Raw genomic sequence first — 16,219 nt, forward strand, 5'->3', positions numbered from 1 at the left:
AAGAATAGAGAGAAAAGGGAAAAGGAAAACACTTGAAAACAAATTATGACAATTCGTAATAAATATAAAATAATATTCGAGTAGGAGGAATAATAGTTTAACCAAGAATCAAATGGTCCAGCTATAAACCACTTGATTCCTTTTCAATTAACCTTCATCTTTTTTCTTTACATACACATTTATAGATTCTGGGTTAGTGCCAGAGAGGATATGGGGGGATCTGGCTAAATACCAGTTGTTCTTTCTGTGACTAAATAGTAGAGTATTATAGCTTCTCTAAATATTGGGAAAGCTGTTGGTGAGATGAGAGGAAGTGTAATGAATCTAATAAATTGAAAGGAAACAATAGTTCAGATACTGTGAACAGAGAAAGTTGGAAGCAATGGCAGTATGAGAGTGATAGCTGGATCAAAAAAGAGAAATAAAATTATATAAGGAGAAAGAAATTATGTAAGGAGAAAGAAGAGAAATACTTATGACTATTAAACTTAGAGCCAGGGCCTTTTATACCATGCCATCTCAGGCTGTGCCACATTGTGGAAGGGTTAGCCTTGATGTGTAAATTGGTTCCAATTTGAGTCTCAGTAGATTAAGATTATTGACTAAAGGGGAGGAGTTAATATGGCAGAGGAGTAGGGGGACCCCAAGTTTGTCTTGTCCATCAAATACAACTAGATAGTTATCAAATCATTCTGAGCATCCAAGAAATAAATCAGAGATCTGAGAAAACAAATGCTGCAAGTCTACAAGTAGAAAAGTGACCACCGTTTGGAAGGTAGGAGATAAGGGGACTTGAATCCAGTGTGATATAGCAGAGGATATGGCAGAGGGGAAGGAGCTGTTTAAGGAGGCTGCCACAAAGCATTATAAGGAGTGGAACGCAAAATCGGAACTTTTAGAAGTCTGCTACAGTGGGGGATATGCCTGGCTTAAAGGTGCTCAGGTGGTGAAATGGGACTGAATCCCAGGTGTGACAGCATGGTCTGAGAATCTGCAGGGTTGCAAGAACAGGTGGTCCCTCAGTGTGGCAGAGTTCCCAGGCATTGGAGTGGGGAAGCTGGCTGAGTACAAGGAGTCTAGATGATGGCTTTTTCTGCTGTGTTGCCATAAACTGTGAACCACTGCACAGTCATGCAATTGCTTTCCAGGGACAGGTCCTGCAAAAAGCAGCTTGGCAGGACCCCACCTACAATGGGCAGGACTCCCCTTCCCCAGGAGAAGCAGTGTGGGTCTGTGCCATGAGAGTCCCTGAAATTTGGAGTTTTGAAACTCACCGTCTTGTTTCATTTCTCCCTCTCTTTCCCTATGATCCTCTGTCCTGTTTCTCAAATTCCTCATATCAGTGAGATCATATGCTTGTCTTTCTCTGGTTGACTTATTTCACTTAGCATAATACCCTCTGGTTCCATCCACGTTCTGGCAAATGACAAGATCTCGTTTTTTGATGGCTGCATAATGTTCCGTGTGTATATAGATACCACATCTTCTTTATCCATTCATTTGTTGATGGACATCTGGACTCTTTTCATAGTTTGGCTATTGTGTACATTGCCGCTATAAACATTGGGGTGCAGGTGCCCCTTCGGATCACTACATTTGGATCTCTGGGGTAAATACCCACTAGTGCAATTGGTGGGTCGTAGGGTAGCTCTATTTTCAACTTTTTGAGGAACCTCCATACCATTTTCCGGAGTGGCTACACCAGCTTGCATTCCCACCAACAGTGTAAGACGGTTCCCCTTTCTCCACATCCCCGCCAACATCTGTCATTTCCTGACTTGTTAATTTTAGCCATTCTGACTGGTGTGAGGTGGTATCTCTTTGAGGTTTTGATTTGGACTTCCCTGATGCCAAGTGATGTTGAGCACTTTTCATGTGTCTATTGGCCATTTCGATGTCTTCTTTGCAGAAATGTCTGTTCATGTCTTCTGCCCATTTCTTGATTGGATTATTTGTTCTTTGGGTGTTGAGTTTGATAAGTTCTTTATGGATTTTGGATACTAGCCCTTTATCTGATAGGTCATTTGCAAATATCTTCTCCCATTCTGTCGGTTGTCTTTTGGTTTTGTGGACTGTTTCCTTTGCTGTGTAAAACCTTTTTATCTTGACGAAGTCCCAATAGTTCACTTTTGCCCTTGCTTCCTTTGCCTTTGGCGACGTTTCTAGGAAGAAGTTGCTGTGGCTGAGGTTGAAGAGGTTGCTGCCTGTGTTCTGCTTTAGGATTTTGATGGATTCCGGTCTCACATTTAGGTCTTTCGTCCATTTTGAGTCTATTTTTGTGTGTGGTGTAAGGAAATGGTCCAGTTTCATTCTTCTGCATGTGACTGTCCAATTTTCCCAATACCATTTCTTGAAGGGACTTTTTCTATTGGATATTCTTTCCCGCTTTGTCAACGATTAGTTGACCTTAGAGTTGAGGGTCCATTTCTGGGCTCTCTATTCTGTTCCTTTGATTTATGTGTCTGTTTTTGTGCCAGTACTATACTGTCTTCATTACAGTTTTGTAATAGAGCTTGAAGTCCGGAATTGTGATGCCACCAGCTTTGCTTTTCTTTTTCAACATTCCTCTGGCTATTCGGGGTCTTTTCTGCTTCCATACAAATTTGAGGATTAATTGTTCCATTTCTTTGAAAAAAGTGGATGGTATTTTGATAGGGATTGTATTAAATGTGTAGATTGCTCTAGGTAGCATTGACATCTTCACAATATTGGTTTTCCAATCCATGAGCATGGAACGTTTTTCCACTTCTTTGTATCTTCCTCAATTTCTTTCATGAGTATTTTATAGTTTTCTGAGTACAGATTCTTTGCCTCTTTGGTTAGATGTATTCCTAGGTATCTTATGGTTTTGGGTACAATTGTAAATGGGATCAACTCCTTAATTTCTCTTTCGTCTGTCTTGTTGTTGGTGTATAGAAATGCAACTGATTTCTGTGCATTGATTTTATATCCTGCCACTTTACTGAATTCCTGTATGAGTTCTAGCAGTTTTGGGGTGGAGTCTTTTGGGTTTTCCACATAAAGTATCATGTCATCTGCAAAGAGTGAGAGTTTGAGTCCTTCTTTGCCAATTTGGATGCCTTTTTGTTGTCTTATTGCTGTGACTAGGACTTCTAATACTATGTTGAATAGCAGTGGTGATAGTGGACATCCTTGCCATGTTCCTGACCTTAGGGGAAAAGCTCTCAGTTTTTCCCCGTTGAGAATTATATTTGCTGTGGCTTTTTCATAGATGGCTTTTATGATATTGAGGTATGTACCCTCTAACCCTACACTGTGAAGAGTTTTAATCAAGAAAAGATGCTGTACTTTGTCAAATGCTTTTTCTGCATCTATTGAGAGTATCATACGATTCTTGTTTTTTATTAATATATTGTATCACATTGATTGATTTGCAAATGTTGAACCGACCTTGCATCCCAGGACTACATCCCACTTGGTTGTGGTGATTAATTCTTTTAAGGTACTGTTGGATCCTATTGGCTAGTATTTTGGTGAGAATTTTTGCATCCATGTTCATCAGGGATATTGGTCTGTAATTCCCCTTTTTGATGGGGTCTTTGGTTTTGGGATCAAGGTAATGGTGGCCTCATAAAATGAGTTTGGAAGTTTTCCTTCCATTTCTATTTTTTGGAACAATTTCAGAAGAATATGTATTAGTTCTTCTTTAAATGTTTGGTAGAATTCCCCTGGGAAGCCATCTGGCCCTGGGCTCTTGTTTGTTGGGAGATTTTTGATTACTGCTTCAATTTCCTTACTGATTATGTGTCTGTTCAGGTTTTCTATTTCTTCCTGGTTCAGTTTTGGTAGTTTATCCGTCTCTAGGAATGCATCCATTTCTGGGAGAAATGTAAATGGACTAAATGCTCCAAAAAATAAAAATAGAAAAAATAAAAAAGATATAGGGTATCAGATGGATTTTTAAAAAAAGGAACCATTGATATGTTAGTTACAAAAGATTCATTTTAGACCCAAATACACCTCCAGATTGAAAGTGAAGGAGTGGAGAACCATATATCCTGCTAATTTACATCAAAAGAAAGCTGGAGTAGCCATCCTTATATCAGACGAACTAGATTTTAAACCAAAGACTGTAGTAATAGATGAACAGGACACTACATCATAATAGAGGGGTATATCCAACAAGAAGATCTAACAACTGTTAGTGTTTATTCCCCTTATGGGAATGTCTAATTTGCTGGCATATAGTCGCTCATAATATGTTCTAATTGTTCGTATTTCTTTGGTATTGGTTGTGATCTCTCCTCTCATTCATGATTTTATTTGGGTCATTTCTCTTTTCTTTTTGATCAGTCTGGCCAGGGCTTTATCAATCTTGTTAATTCTTTCAAAGAACAAGCTCCTAGTTTCGTTGATGTGTTCTACTGTTCTTTTGGTTTCTAGTTCATTGATTTCTGCTCTGATCTTTATTATTTCTCTTCTCCTGCTGGGTTTAGGCTTTATTTGCTGTTCTTTCTCCAGTTCCTTTAGGTGTAGGGTTAGGTTGTGTATTTGAGACCTTTCTTGTTTCTTGAGAAATCTTGTATTGCTATGTACTTTCCTCTTAGGACTGCCTTTGCTGTATCCCAAAGATTTTGAACAGTTGTGTTTTCATTTTCATTGGTTTCCATGAATTTTTTAAATTCTTATTTAATTTCCTGGTTGACCCATTCATTCTTTAGCAGGATGCTCTTTAGCTTCCCTGTATTTGAGTTCTTTCCGACTTTCCTCTTGTGACTGAGTTCTAGTTTCAAAGCATGTGGTCCGAAAATATGCAGGGAATGATCCCAATCTTTTGGTACTGGTTGAGACCTGATTTGCGACCCAAGATGTGATCTATTATTGAAAATGTTCCATGGGTACTAGAAAAGAATGTGTATTCTGTTGCCGTGGGTTGGAATGTTCTGAATATATCTGTGAAGTCCATCTGGTCCAATGTGTCATTTAAAGCCTTTATTTCCTTGTTGATCTTTTGCTTAGATGATCTGTCCATTTCAGTGGGGGGGGGGTGTAAAGTCCCCTACTATTATTGTATTATTGTCAATGTGTTTCTTTTATTTTGTTTTTAACTGGCTTATATAATTAGTTGCTCCCATGTTAGGGGCATAGATACTTAAAATTGTTAGATCTTCTTGTCAGGTAGACCCCTTAAATATGATATACTGTCCTTCCTCATCTCTTATTATAGTCTTTGGTTTAAAATCTAATTTGTTGGGACCCCTGGGTGGCTCAGTCATTATGCGTCTGCCTTCAGCTCAGGTAATGATCCCAGGGTCCTGGGCTTGAGTCCTATATCAGGCTCTCTGCTCGCCGGGAAGCCTGCTTCTCCCTTTCCCACTCCCCATGCTTGTGTTCCCTCTCTTGCTGTGTCTCTCTATGTCAAATAAATAAAATCTTAAAAAAAATAATTTGTCTGATATAAGGATTGCCACCCCAGCTTTCTTTTGATGTCCATTGGCATGGCAAATGGTTTTCCACTCCCTCACTTTAAATCTGGAGGTGTCTTTGGGTCTAAAATGACTCTCTTGCAGACCGCATATCGATGGTTCTTGTTTTTTATCCAATCTGATACCCCGTGTCTTTTGATTGGAGTATTTAACCCATTTACATTCAGGATAACTATTGAAAGATATGAATTTAGTTGCCATTGTATTGCCTGGAAGGTGACTGTTACTGTATATTGTCTCTGTTCCTTTCTGATCTATGTTACTTTTAAGCTCTCTTTTTGCTTAGAGGACCCTTTGATATTTCTAGGGCTGGTTTGGTGTTCACAAATTCTTTTAGTTTTTGTTTGTCCTGGAAGTTTTTGTCTCTCCTTCTATTTTCAATGACAACCGAACTTGATATACTATTTTTGGCTGCTTATTTTTCTCATTTAGTGCCCTGAATATATCATGCCAGTCCTTTCTGGCCTGCCAGGTCTCTGTGGATAGGTCTGCTGCCAATATAATGTGTCTACCATTTTAGGTTACAGACCTTTAGTCCCGAGCTGCTTTCAGGATTTTCTTTTTGTCTCTGAGACTTTTAAGTTTTACCAGTAGATGTTGAGGTGTTGACCTATTGTTATTGATTTTGAGGGGGCTTCTCTGTGCCTCCTGGGTTTTTTTGCCTTTTTCCTTCCCTAAATTAGGGAAGTTCTCCGCTATAATTTGCTCCAATATACCTTCTGCCCCTCTCTCTCTTTCTTCTTCTTCTGGGATCCCAATTATTTTAATAAAATTTCATCTTATGGTATCCCTTATCTCTCGAATTCTCCCCTTTTGATCCAGTAGTTGTTTATCTCTCTTTTTCTCAGCTTCTTTAGTCTCCATCATTTGGTCTTCTATATCACTAATTCTCTCTTCTGCCTCATTTATCATAGGAGTTAGAGCCTCCACTTTTGATTGCGTCTCATTAATAGCCTTTTTTATTTCAACTTGGTTAGATTTTAATTCTTTTATTCTCCAGAAAGGGATTCTCTAGTATCTTCTATGCTTTTATCAAACCCAGCTAGTATATTTATAATCATCATTCTGAACTCTAGTTCTGACATCTTACTAATGTCCATATTGATTAGGTCCCTGGCAGCTGGTACTGCTTCTTCTTTTTCTTTTCTTTTTCTTTTTAAGGTGAGTTTTTCCATCTTGTCATTTTGTCCAGAGAAGAATAGATGAATGAGAGAACAAAATGCCTCCCCAGAAAAATATACACTTCCAGAAAGTGGTCACTTTTCTGTTCGTTGAATTGCTGCTATTCTTTTCTTCTATCCCCTGTTGTTTGTAAGTGTTCAGAATGGTTTGATAACTATCTAGTTGAATTCCTGGGACCAGACGAAATTTATGTCTCCTACTTCTCCACCATCTTGCTCTTGTTATTGTTTTTTTTTTTTTTTCCTCTTCTTCGCTGGACCAAAATGACGTGACCAAGCAAACCTCCCTAAAAGAAAGAACAGGTGGTAGTACTCACTTCCAGGAATTTAATCAATACAGTTATAGGTAAGATGTCTGAACTAGATTTAGAACAAAGACTATAAAGATACTAGCTGGGCTTGACGGATGTATAGAAAACATTAGAGAATACATTACTGTAGAGATAAAGAATTAAAATCCAGTCAGACTGAAATTAAAAATGCTATTACCAAGATGCAATCACAGGTGGAGGCCATAAAAACAATGATGAATGAAACAGAAGAACAAATCAGTGATATAGAAGATGGAATTATGGGGCGCCTGGGTGGCTCAGTTGGTTAAGCGACTGCCTTCGGCTCAGGTCATGATCCTGGAGTCCCGGGATCGAGTCCCGCATCGGGTTCCTTGCTCAGCAGGGAGTCTGCTTTTCCCTCTGACCCTCTTCCCTCTCATGCTCTCTCTCATTCTCTCTCTCTCAAATAAATAAATAAAATCTTTTTAAAAAAAGAAGATGAAATTATGGAAAATAAGGAAGCTGAAAAGAACAGGGAAAGAAAACTATTAGATCACACAGATAGACTTAGGGACCTCAGCAATTCCATATGACAAATTAACATCCATATTATAGGAATCCCAGAAGACAAAGAGTGGGGAAAGAGGAGCAGAATATTTATTTGAACGAATTACAGCAGAGAACTTCTACAATCTGAGGAAGGAAACGGACACTTAAGTCTAAGAGGCACAGAGAACTCCCCTCAAAAGCAACAAAAAAGGTCAACACCACAACATATAACTTGCAAATTGCAAGTATAATGAGAAAATCCTGAAAACAGCTTTGGAGAAGAGGCCTTTAAGCTACAAAGGTCGAAACATAAGGCTGGCAGCAGACCTGTATACAGAGACCTGGCAAGACCATAAAGGACGGCCATGATATATTCAATGTGCTAAGTGGGATAAATATGTAGCCAAGAATACTTTATCCAGCAAGGCTGTCATTCAGATTAGAAAAAAACAGTTTCCAAGACAAGCAAACACTAAAGGCATTCATGGCCACTAAACCAGCCCTTCAAGAAATATTAAAGGGGACCCTATGAGTGATGAGAGGCCAAATGTAACAAAGACCAGAGAGGAACAGAGACAATCTACAGGAACAGTGACTTTACAAGTAATACAATGGCAGTAAATTCATATTGTTCAATAATTGTTCTGAATGTAAATGGACTAAATGCTCCAAAAAATAAAAATAGAAAAAATAAAAAAGATATAGGGTATCAGATGGATTTTTAAAAAAAGGAACCATTGATATGTTACTTACAAAAGATTCATTTTAGACCCAAATACACCTCCAGATTGAAAGTGAAGGAGTGGAGAACCATATATCCTGCTAATTTACATCAAAAGAAAGCTGGAGTAGCCATCCTTATATCAGACGAACTAGATTTTAAACCAAAGACTGTAGTAATAGATGAACAGGACACTACATCATAATAGAGGGGTATATCCAACAAGAAGATCTAACAACTGTTAGTGTTTATTCCCCTTATGGGAACAGCCAAATATATAAATAAAGGCAATCTACTCATTTAAAACAATCCTTATCAAAATACCACCAGCATTTTCAGAGCTGGAACAAACAACGCTAAAATTTGTATGGAACCAGGAAAGACCCTGAATAGCTAAAGGAATGTTGAAAAAGAAAACCAGGGGTGCCTGGGTGGCTTAGTTCATTAAGCATCTGCCTTTGGCTCAGGTTATGTTCCCATGGCCTTGGGATCAAGCCCACATCATGCTCCCTGTTCAACGGGGAGCCTGCTTCTCCCCCTCCCTCTGCTGCTCCCCCTGCTCATACTCTCTTTCTGTCAAATAAATAAGCAAAATCTTGAAAGAAAGAGAGAGAGAGAGAGAGAAAGAAAAAGGAAGGAAGGAAGAAAGAAAATGAAAACCAAAGCTGGTGGCATCACAATTCTGGACTTCAAGCTGAATTACAAAGCTGTAACCATCAAGACAGTATGCCATAAAAACAGTCACATAGATCAATGGGACAGAATAGAGAATCCAGAAATGGACCCTCAACTCTGGGCAACTAATCTTCAACAAAGCAGGAAAGAATAGCTAGTGGGGGGAAAAAAACAGTCTCTTCAACAAATGCTGTTGGGAAAACTGGACAGCCACATGTAGAAGAATGAAACTGAGCCATTTTCTTACACCATACACAAAAATATATTCAAAATGGATGAAATACCTAAATGTGAGACAGTAAACCATCAAAATCCTAGTGGAGAACACAAGCATCAACCTCTTCAACCTCATTACCAGTAAATTCTTGCTAGATATGTCTTCAAAGGCAAGGGAAACAAAAGCAAAAATGAACTATCGGGACTTCATCAGAATACAAAGCTTTTGCACAGCAAAGGAAACAGTCAACAAAACTAAAAGGCAACCCGCAGAATGGGAGAAGATATTTGTTAATGACATATCAGATAAAGGGCTAGTATCCAAAATCTATAAAGAATTTATAGCTTGCTCAACACCGAAAAAAACAAATAATCTAGTCAAGAAATGGACAGAAGACATGAACAGACATTTCCCCACAGAAGACATGCAAAGGGCCAACAGACACATGAAAAAATGCTCAATGTCACTCAGTATCAAGGAAATACAAATCAAAACAATGAGATTCCACCTCACATGAGTCAGAATAGCTAAAATTAACAAGTCAGGAAACAACAGATGTCGACAAAGATGCGGAGGAAGGGGAACCCTCCTACACTGTTGTTTGGAATGCAAACTGGTGTAGCCACTCTGGAAAACAGTATGGAGGTTCTTCGAAAAGTTAGAAATAAACCTACCCTATGACCCAGGAATTGCACCACTAGGTATTTAACCAAAGGATACAAACGTAGTGATTCTGAGAGACACGTGCATTTCAATGTTTATAGCAGCAATGTCCATAATAGCCAAATATGGAAAGAACCCAGATGTCTATGGATGATGAATTGATAAAGATGTGATTATATATATATATAATGGAATGTTACTCAGCCATCAAAAAGAAGGAAATCTTGCCACTTACAATGACGTGGTTGTAACCAGATATTATGCTAAGCAAAATAAGTCAGTCAGAAAAGACAAATACCATATGATTTTACTCATAGGAATTTAAGAAACAAAACAGATGAACATAGGGGAAGGGAAGGAAAAACAAAGTAAGATAAAAACAGAGAGGGAGGCAAACCATAAGAGTCTTAGCTATAGGAAAGAAACCGAGGGTTGCTGGAGGGGAGGTGGCGGGGTGGGATATTTGGGTAATGGGCATTAAGGTGGACAGTTAATGTCATGAGCACTGGGTGTTATATGTAAGTAATGAATCACTAAATTCTACCCCTGAAACTAATAATACACTATATGTTAACTTAATTGAAAAGGGAAAAGACTGTTGACTAAATTTTTTTTTAAAGGTCAAGCATGTCTAAGCCATATTTCTTTTGTTCCATATCACCAGTCCTCCTTACTTATTCAACAATGCTTCTGGATATAGAATAAGAGAGGGTTTTGGATGGCCTGGCTCAATTACAATTGTTTCTCCGTGTCTGAGTGGTAGTTTTAGAGTTGTGTACATGTTGGTAAAGGATATCAATGCAAATAAGACGAGAAGAGATGAAATAAACTTAATAGATTTAGAGAAAATAATGTTGCAGAAGTTAAAAATAGAGAAAGTTAAAACCCTAGCAAAATGAGAAGAGCTGATCAAGAAAGAAAAATAGAATACAAAAGAAATGAGAATAAGGACAATAGAAACACATAGCTTATCACCACTGGCCTAGGGGACAGGGCCTTTTGTATCATGTCACCTCAGGCCATGTCATATTAACAAAGGTAATGCACTACTGTTACAATTAGCATCTACATGGGATTAGGACTTTTCACCAGCAAGGGACAGAAACCTTTTCTACATGGGATTTAGCAAAATAAGGATTTTTTTTTTTTTGCTAGCTCACTTTAACAGAAGGTCAAGCGATAATTTAAGATTTGATTCAGGTCTTTTCTCATCTTCTTTTCTCCTGCTTTTCACTCCTCAACCCCATAAATTTTTGTTGATATTATTTTTCAGCAAGTTCTCCCAGTAGCTTTGAGAAAATACCCTACCAATTCTTAGCCCTGCAGCAGAACATATCTGCTTAGGTTTCTGAAATATTCCTTCAATAGAGTCTCATTGACTTGACTTGGATAACATACCATTCATGAGCAAAGTACTGGTCCTAGAACCTACATATTTTTAATTGGTCCACATGGGTCACATGTCTATTTATTTAGCTGAATACATACAGCTTATTCTTCATATAATAGCCAGAAATATCAAATTGATTATGGTACACTTTGCCTAAACTGCAACGTTCCCCCACTGATTTTTAAGCCTATGTTAATTGTTTGATCTCATCTCAGTTCACATTCCCTTCCACTCACTCTGCTTCAATCGCCCTGGCCTCCTACATGTTCTTTGAGAATTCTAAGCAGGTTCTACTTTGAGACTTTTTTTGCTTTGTTTCTTCTGCCTGAATGGTATTCCCCATGCATGTGGACATGGCTCATTCTTTCACATCTTTAAGGTCACAATGGTGATTTTTTGATCACTTTATTCAAAATTAGTTTTCTCAGTGCATAACATGTGTTCTTTCTTTGCTTTAGTTTTCCACAGGGCACTTATCAGAATCTAAGAAATTGAATGTTTTATTGGTTTATCCAATTTATTATCTATGTCATCCAACTCCCACTAAAATGTAAGATTTCTGAGGGCAAGCAAGCAGCAGATCAGGAGCAAATACATAGTAGGTATTCAGAAAATATATTGAATATATTGAATGAATTAATAAATCAATACAAAAATGAATATAATCTTTGAGTGGGAAACTTTGACCAAATAATTTTATCTAAAGGGGAAACTGAGTGGATCAGGTACCATGAAATCTATAGACTCTTTATAGACTTTATATAGACTCTTTCTTCTGTTTGTATTAGGAACTATTTTTAAACCCTATTTTGATACCAATTTGAACCTTGTTTTGTTCGTCATGAGGAAAATCACATGTAAACTGTTTTTATAATTTCACTCCTCACTTTTGATGGATTTCCAATTTCTCATGGTTAAAACATGAAAGAAGGGATAATAGTTTTCCTACGGGGTTACTAAGTCTACTAAGTGAGTTTATATGTACAGAAGTAATTTATACAATAAAAGCACTAAAAAAAAGACTTATGATTATGGATATTTATAACCACTGATTGCATTTACATTTTTAAAATACGTTAGTTATAATTAAGCTAATCAAAGAAATCCAGTGCAAAAGTAATGTATTTATTTCTGTTTTGTTGTACTTCCCTTAGGGGATCATGGACATCGAAGCATATTTTGAAAGAATCGGTTATAAGAACTCTAGGAAGAAATTGGACTTGGAAACATTAACTGATATTCTTCAGCACCAAATCCGAACCATTCCCTTTGAGAACCTTGACATCCATTGTGGGGAAGCCATGGAATTGGGCTTGGAGCCCATTTTTGATCAAGTTGTAAGGAAGAACCGTGGTGGGTGGTGTCTCCAGGTCAATCATCTTCTGTACTGGGCTCTGACCACAATCGGTTTTGAGACCACAATGTTAGGAGGGTATGTTTACAGTACTCCAGCCAGCAAATATAGCAAGGCTATGATTCACCTTCTGCTGAAAGTGACTACTGATGGCAGGAATTACATAGTAGATGCTGGGTTTGGACGCTCTTACCAGATGTGGCAGCCTCTGGAGTTAATTTCTGGGAAGGATCAGCCTCAGGTGCCTTGCATCTTCCACTTGACAGAAGACAAAGGAATCTGGTACTTGGACCAAATCAGAAGAGACCAGTACATTCCAAACCAAGAGTTTCTTAATTCTGATCTCCTAGAAAAGAATAAATACCGAAAAATATACTCCTTTACTCTTGAACCTCGAACAATTGAAGATTTTGAGTCTGTGAATACATACCTTCAGATGTCTCCAACATCTGTGTTTACAAACAAGTCATTCTGTTCCTTGCAGACCTCTGAAGGGGTTCACTGTTTAGTGGGCTGCACCCTTACCTATAGGAAATTCAATTTTAAGGACAATATGGATTTGATAGAGTTTAAAATACTGAATGAGGAAGAAGTAGAAAAAGAGCTGAAAAATATATTTAATATTTCCTTGGAGAGAAAGCTTGTGCCCAAACATGGTGATCAATTTTTTACCATTTAGTATAAGGAGCAAAAATGGTCCTCAGTATTACTTCATGTACTGAAACTTTTTATTATAAAAAATTTTAATCATAGAGATAATAAAATAGTAAATGTCTGTATCACCCAATTTATCAATTATCAGCTACCATATTTCCCCAATACTCACACATTATACTGAGGAAAATTTTACCCTTAAAAATGTCAGCATTTAACATTACAAAGCTGTAGTCATCAAGACAGTATGGTACTGGCAAAAAAAGACACATAGATCAATGGAACAGAATAGAGAGCCCAGAAATGGATCCACGACTATATAGTCAACTAATCTTCAATAGAGCAGGAAAGAACATCCAATGGAAAAAAAGACAGTCCCCTCAACAAATGGTGTTGGGAAAACTGGACAGCCACATGCACAAAATGAAACTGGACCACTTTCTTAGACCATACACAAAAAATAAATTCAAAAGACCTAAATGTGAGACAGGAAACCATCCAAATCCTAGAGGAAAACACAGGCAGAAACCTCTTTGACCTCAGCTGCAGCAAGTTCTTACTAGACACGTTACCAGAGGCAAGGGAAACAAAAGCAAAAATAAACAATTGGGACTTCATCAAAATAAAAAGCTTCTGCACAGTGAAGGAGACAATAAAACTAAAAGGCAGCTCATGGAATGGGAGAAGATATTTGCAAACGACATATCAGATAAGGGTTAATACCAAAGTCTATAAAGAATTTATCAAACTTAACACCCCCCAAAACAAATAATCTGGTTAAGAAATATGTGGAAGACATGAATAGACACTTCTCCAAAGAAGACATACAAATGGCTAACAGACACATGAAAAAATGCTCAACATCACTCATCATCAGGGAAATAAAAATCAAAACTACAGTGTGTTATCACCTCACTTATCAGAATGGCTAAAATTAACAACAAAGAAAAAACGGGTGTTGGTGAGGCTATGGAGAAAGGGGAACCCTCTTGCACTGTTGGTGGGAATGAAAACTGGTGTAGCCACGCTGGGGAACAGTTTGGAGGTTCCTCAAAAAGTTAAAAATAGAACTCCCTACAATTCAGCAATCTCACTCTTAGGTATTTACCAAAAAGATACAAAAATACAGATTCTAAGGTGGTACATGCACCCCAATGTTTATAGCAACATTATCAACAATAGCCAAACTATGGAGAGAGCCCACATGTCCAACAACTGATGAATGGATATAGAAGAGGTGAGATATATATATATATATATATATATATATATATATATATATATATATATATATGGACTATTAGCCATCAGAAAGAATGAACTCTTGCCATTTGCAGTGATGTAGATGGACTAGAGTGTATTATGCCACATGAAATAAGTCAGAGAAAGAAAAATACCATATGGTCTCACTCATATGTGGAATTTAAGAAAGAAAACAGATGAACATATGGGATATGGGAAAAGAATAAAAGGGGAGAGGGAAACAAGCTATAAGTGACTCTTAACAATAGAGAACAAACTGAGGGTTGATGGAGGGAGGTGGGTGGTGGATGGGCCAGATGGATGATGGGTAATAAAGAAGGCACTTGTTGAGGGCAGCTCAGTCAGTTGTCTGCCTTCAACTCAGGTCATGAATCCATGGTCCTGGGATCAAACCCCACAATGAGCTCCCTGCTCAGTGGGGAGTCTCCTTCTCTCCCTCTGCCCCTGCACCTGCTCTACCTCACACTCTATCTTTAAAAAGAAAAATATTTTTAAAAAATCTTTAAAAATCTTTTAAAAATCTGTAAAAAGAAAACACTTGTGATGAGCACTGGGGATTGTATGTAAGTGATGAATTACTGAATTCTATTCCAGAAATCAATAATGCACTATATGTTAACTAACTAAATTAAAAAAGAAACAGAATAAAATCAGAATGTAGAAAAAATAATCATGGAAGAGACGCAATTTGGTGGAAGAGTAGGGGACCTCATTTCATCTGGTCCTCTGAATTTAGCTAGATAACTATGAAATCACTCTGAACACCTATGAATTCAACCTGAGATACAACAAAAGAATTGCTGGAATTCTATAAATAGAAAAGTGACCACCTTTTGCAGGGTAGGAGTGTGGAGAAGTGAAATGAAGGGGACATATCGGAGGATAAATGGCAGAGGGGAGGGAGCCTCTGTAAGCCGGCTACCAGAAAGTGATATAGCCCCAGAGCACAAAATCTGAACCTTTAAAAATCCGCTCCAGTGAGAGACATCCCTGCCAGAAAGATGCTCTTTGGTGAAGTAGGACAGAATCCTAGGTGGAACAGTGTAGTCTCAAGATCCCTGGGGTCACAGAGAGCATGCGGGGTCCCTGAGCCAGCAGAGTTCCCCAGCATTGGAGCGGGGAACCTGGTTACTGTCTGTGAGCCCAGGAAGAAGCTCTCAGCTTGGTTTACCATAAACCGTGAACCCTGCAGGCTCTGGTGACACCTCTCAGTGGAGTGGGGAGGAGCCTTGCAAAGGTCAGTTAAAGCCATGGCCCTCTGCCTTCCCCCGGGATGGGCAATGGGGGCACTGGCACTACTAGGTGAATGCTGTCCTTGCAGGGTCCCTGCAAAGACAGAGGCTCATGACCCCCTACCTTTCTCCAGTAGGGGTGGTACAGGTACACGCATGACCAGGTGACCCTTCTACTGGGGGGGGGGTGTTCTGAAAATGACAGAAATGCATGAACCTCCACCTTCCCCCAGGAGTCTGCAGTGTGGCACACACAGTGAAAACTGCTTATCCCTGAGGGTTTACTGAAGAAAGGGGACAAGTCTTTCAGCTTGGGGGCTGGAGATTGGGGCACAGCCATTTTTACTCTCATCTTCTAAAGAGGCCTAGAAAGCCTTCAGGGAACAAAAGAGACACAGAAAAACCTTATATTGAGCCCGCCCCCTGGCAAGGGTTGGTGCAACTCAGCCAAGACAAAGACACCTGAGACTCAGTGCAGCAGGCCCCTGCTCCAGGACTAGCTGAAAGAACAAGGAACACCAAGCTTAGAGAACACACAGCACTGCAAACGTGCAGCTCTAAGGGAAAATAGTACATAGAATTCGAGGTTGTTTCTCATGAT

The 16,219-nt window shown here is 38.6% G+C and overlaps 1 protein-coding gene across 2 annotated transcripts in view; it reads left to right on the forward strand.

The window, feature by feature from the left end:
* LOC113924821 (arylamine N-acetyltransferase 1) overlaps positions 1–13,462 on the forward strand; it is a 44,465-nt gene extending 31,003 nt beyond the window's left edge. For both annotated transcript variants that reach the window (XM_027599085.2, XM_027599086.2), the window contains one exon: positions 12,270–13,462. In XM_027599085.2, the coding sequence (XP_027454886.2) occupies positions 12,276–13,148 (873 nt within the window). In that variant the 5' untranslated portion in view covers positions 12,270–12,275 and the 3' untranslated portion in view covers positions 13,149–13,462. The remainder of the gene's footprint in view (positions 1–12,269) is intronic.
* The last annotated feature ends 2,757 nt before the right edge of the window (positions 13,463–16,219 follow it).

The sequence above is a fragment of the Zalophus californianus genome, chromosome 2, assembly GCF_009762305.2.
Source record: "Zalophus californianus isolate mZalCal1 chromosome 2, mZalCal1.pri.v2, whole genome shotgun sequence".
Lineage (NCBI taxonomy): Eukaryota > Metazoa > Chordata > Mammalia > Carnivora > Otariidae > Zalophus > Zalophus californianus.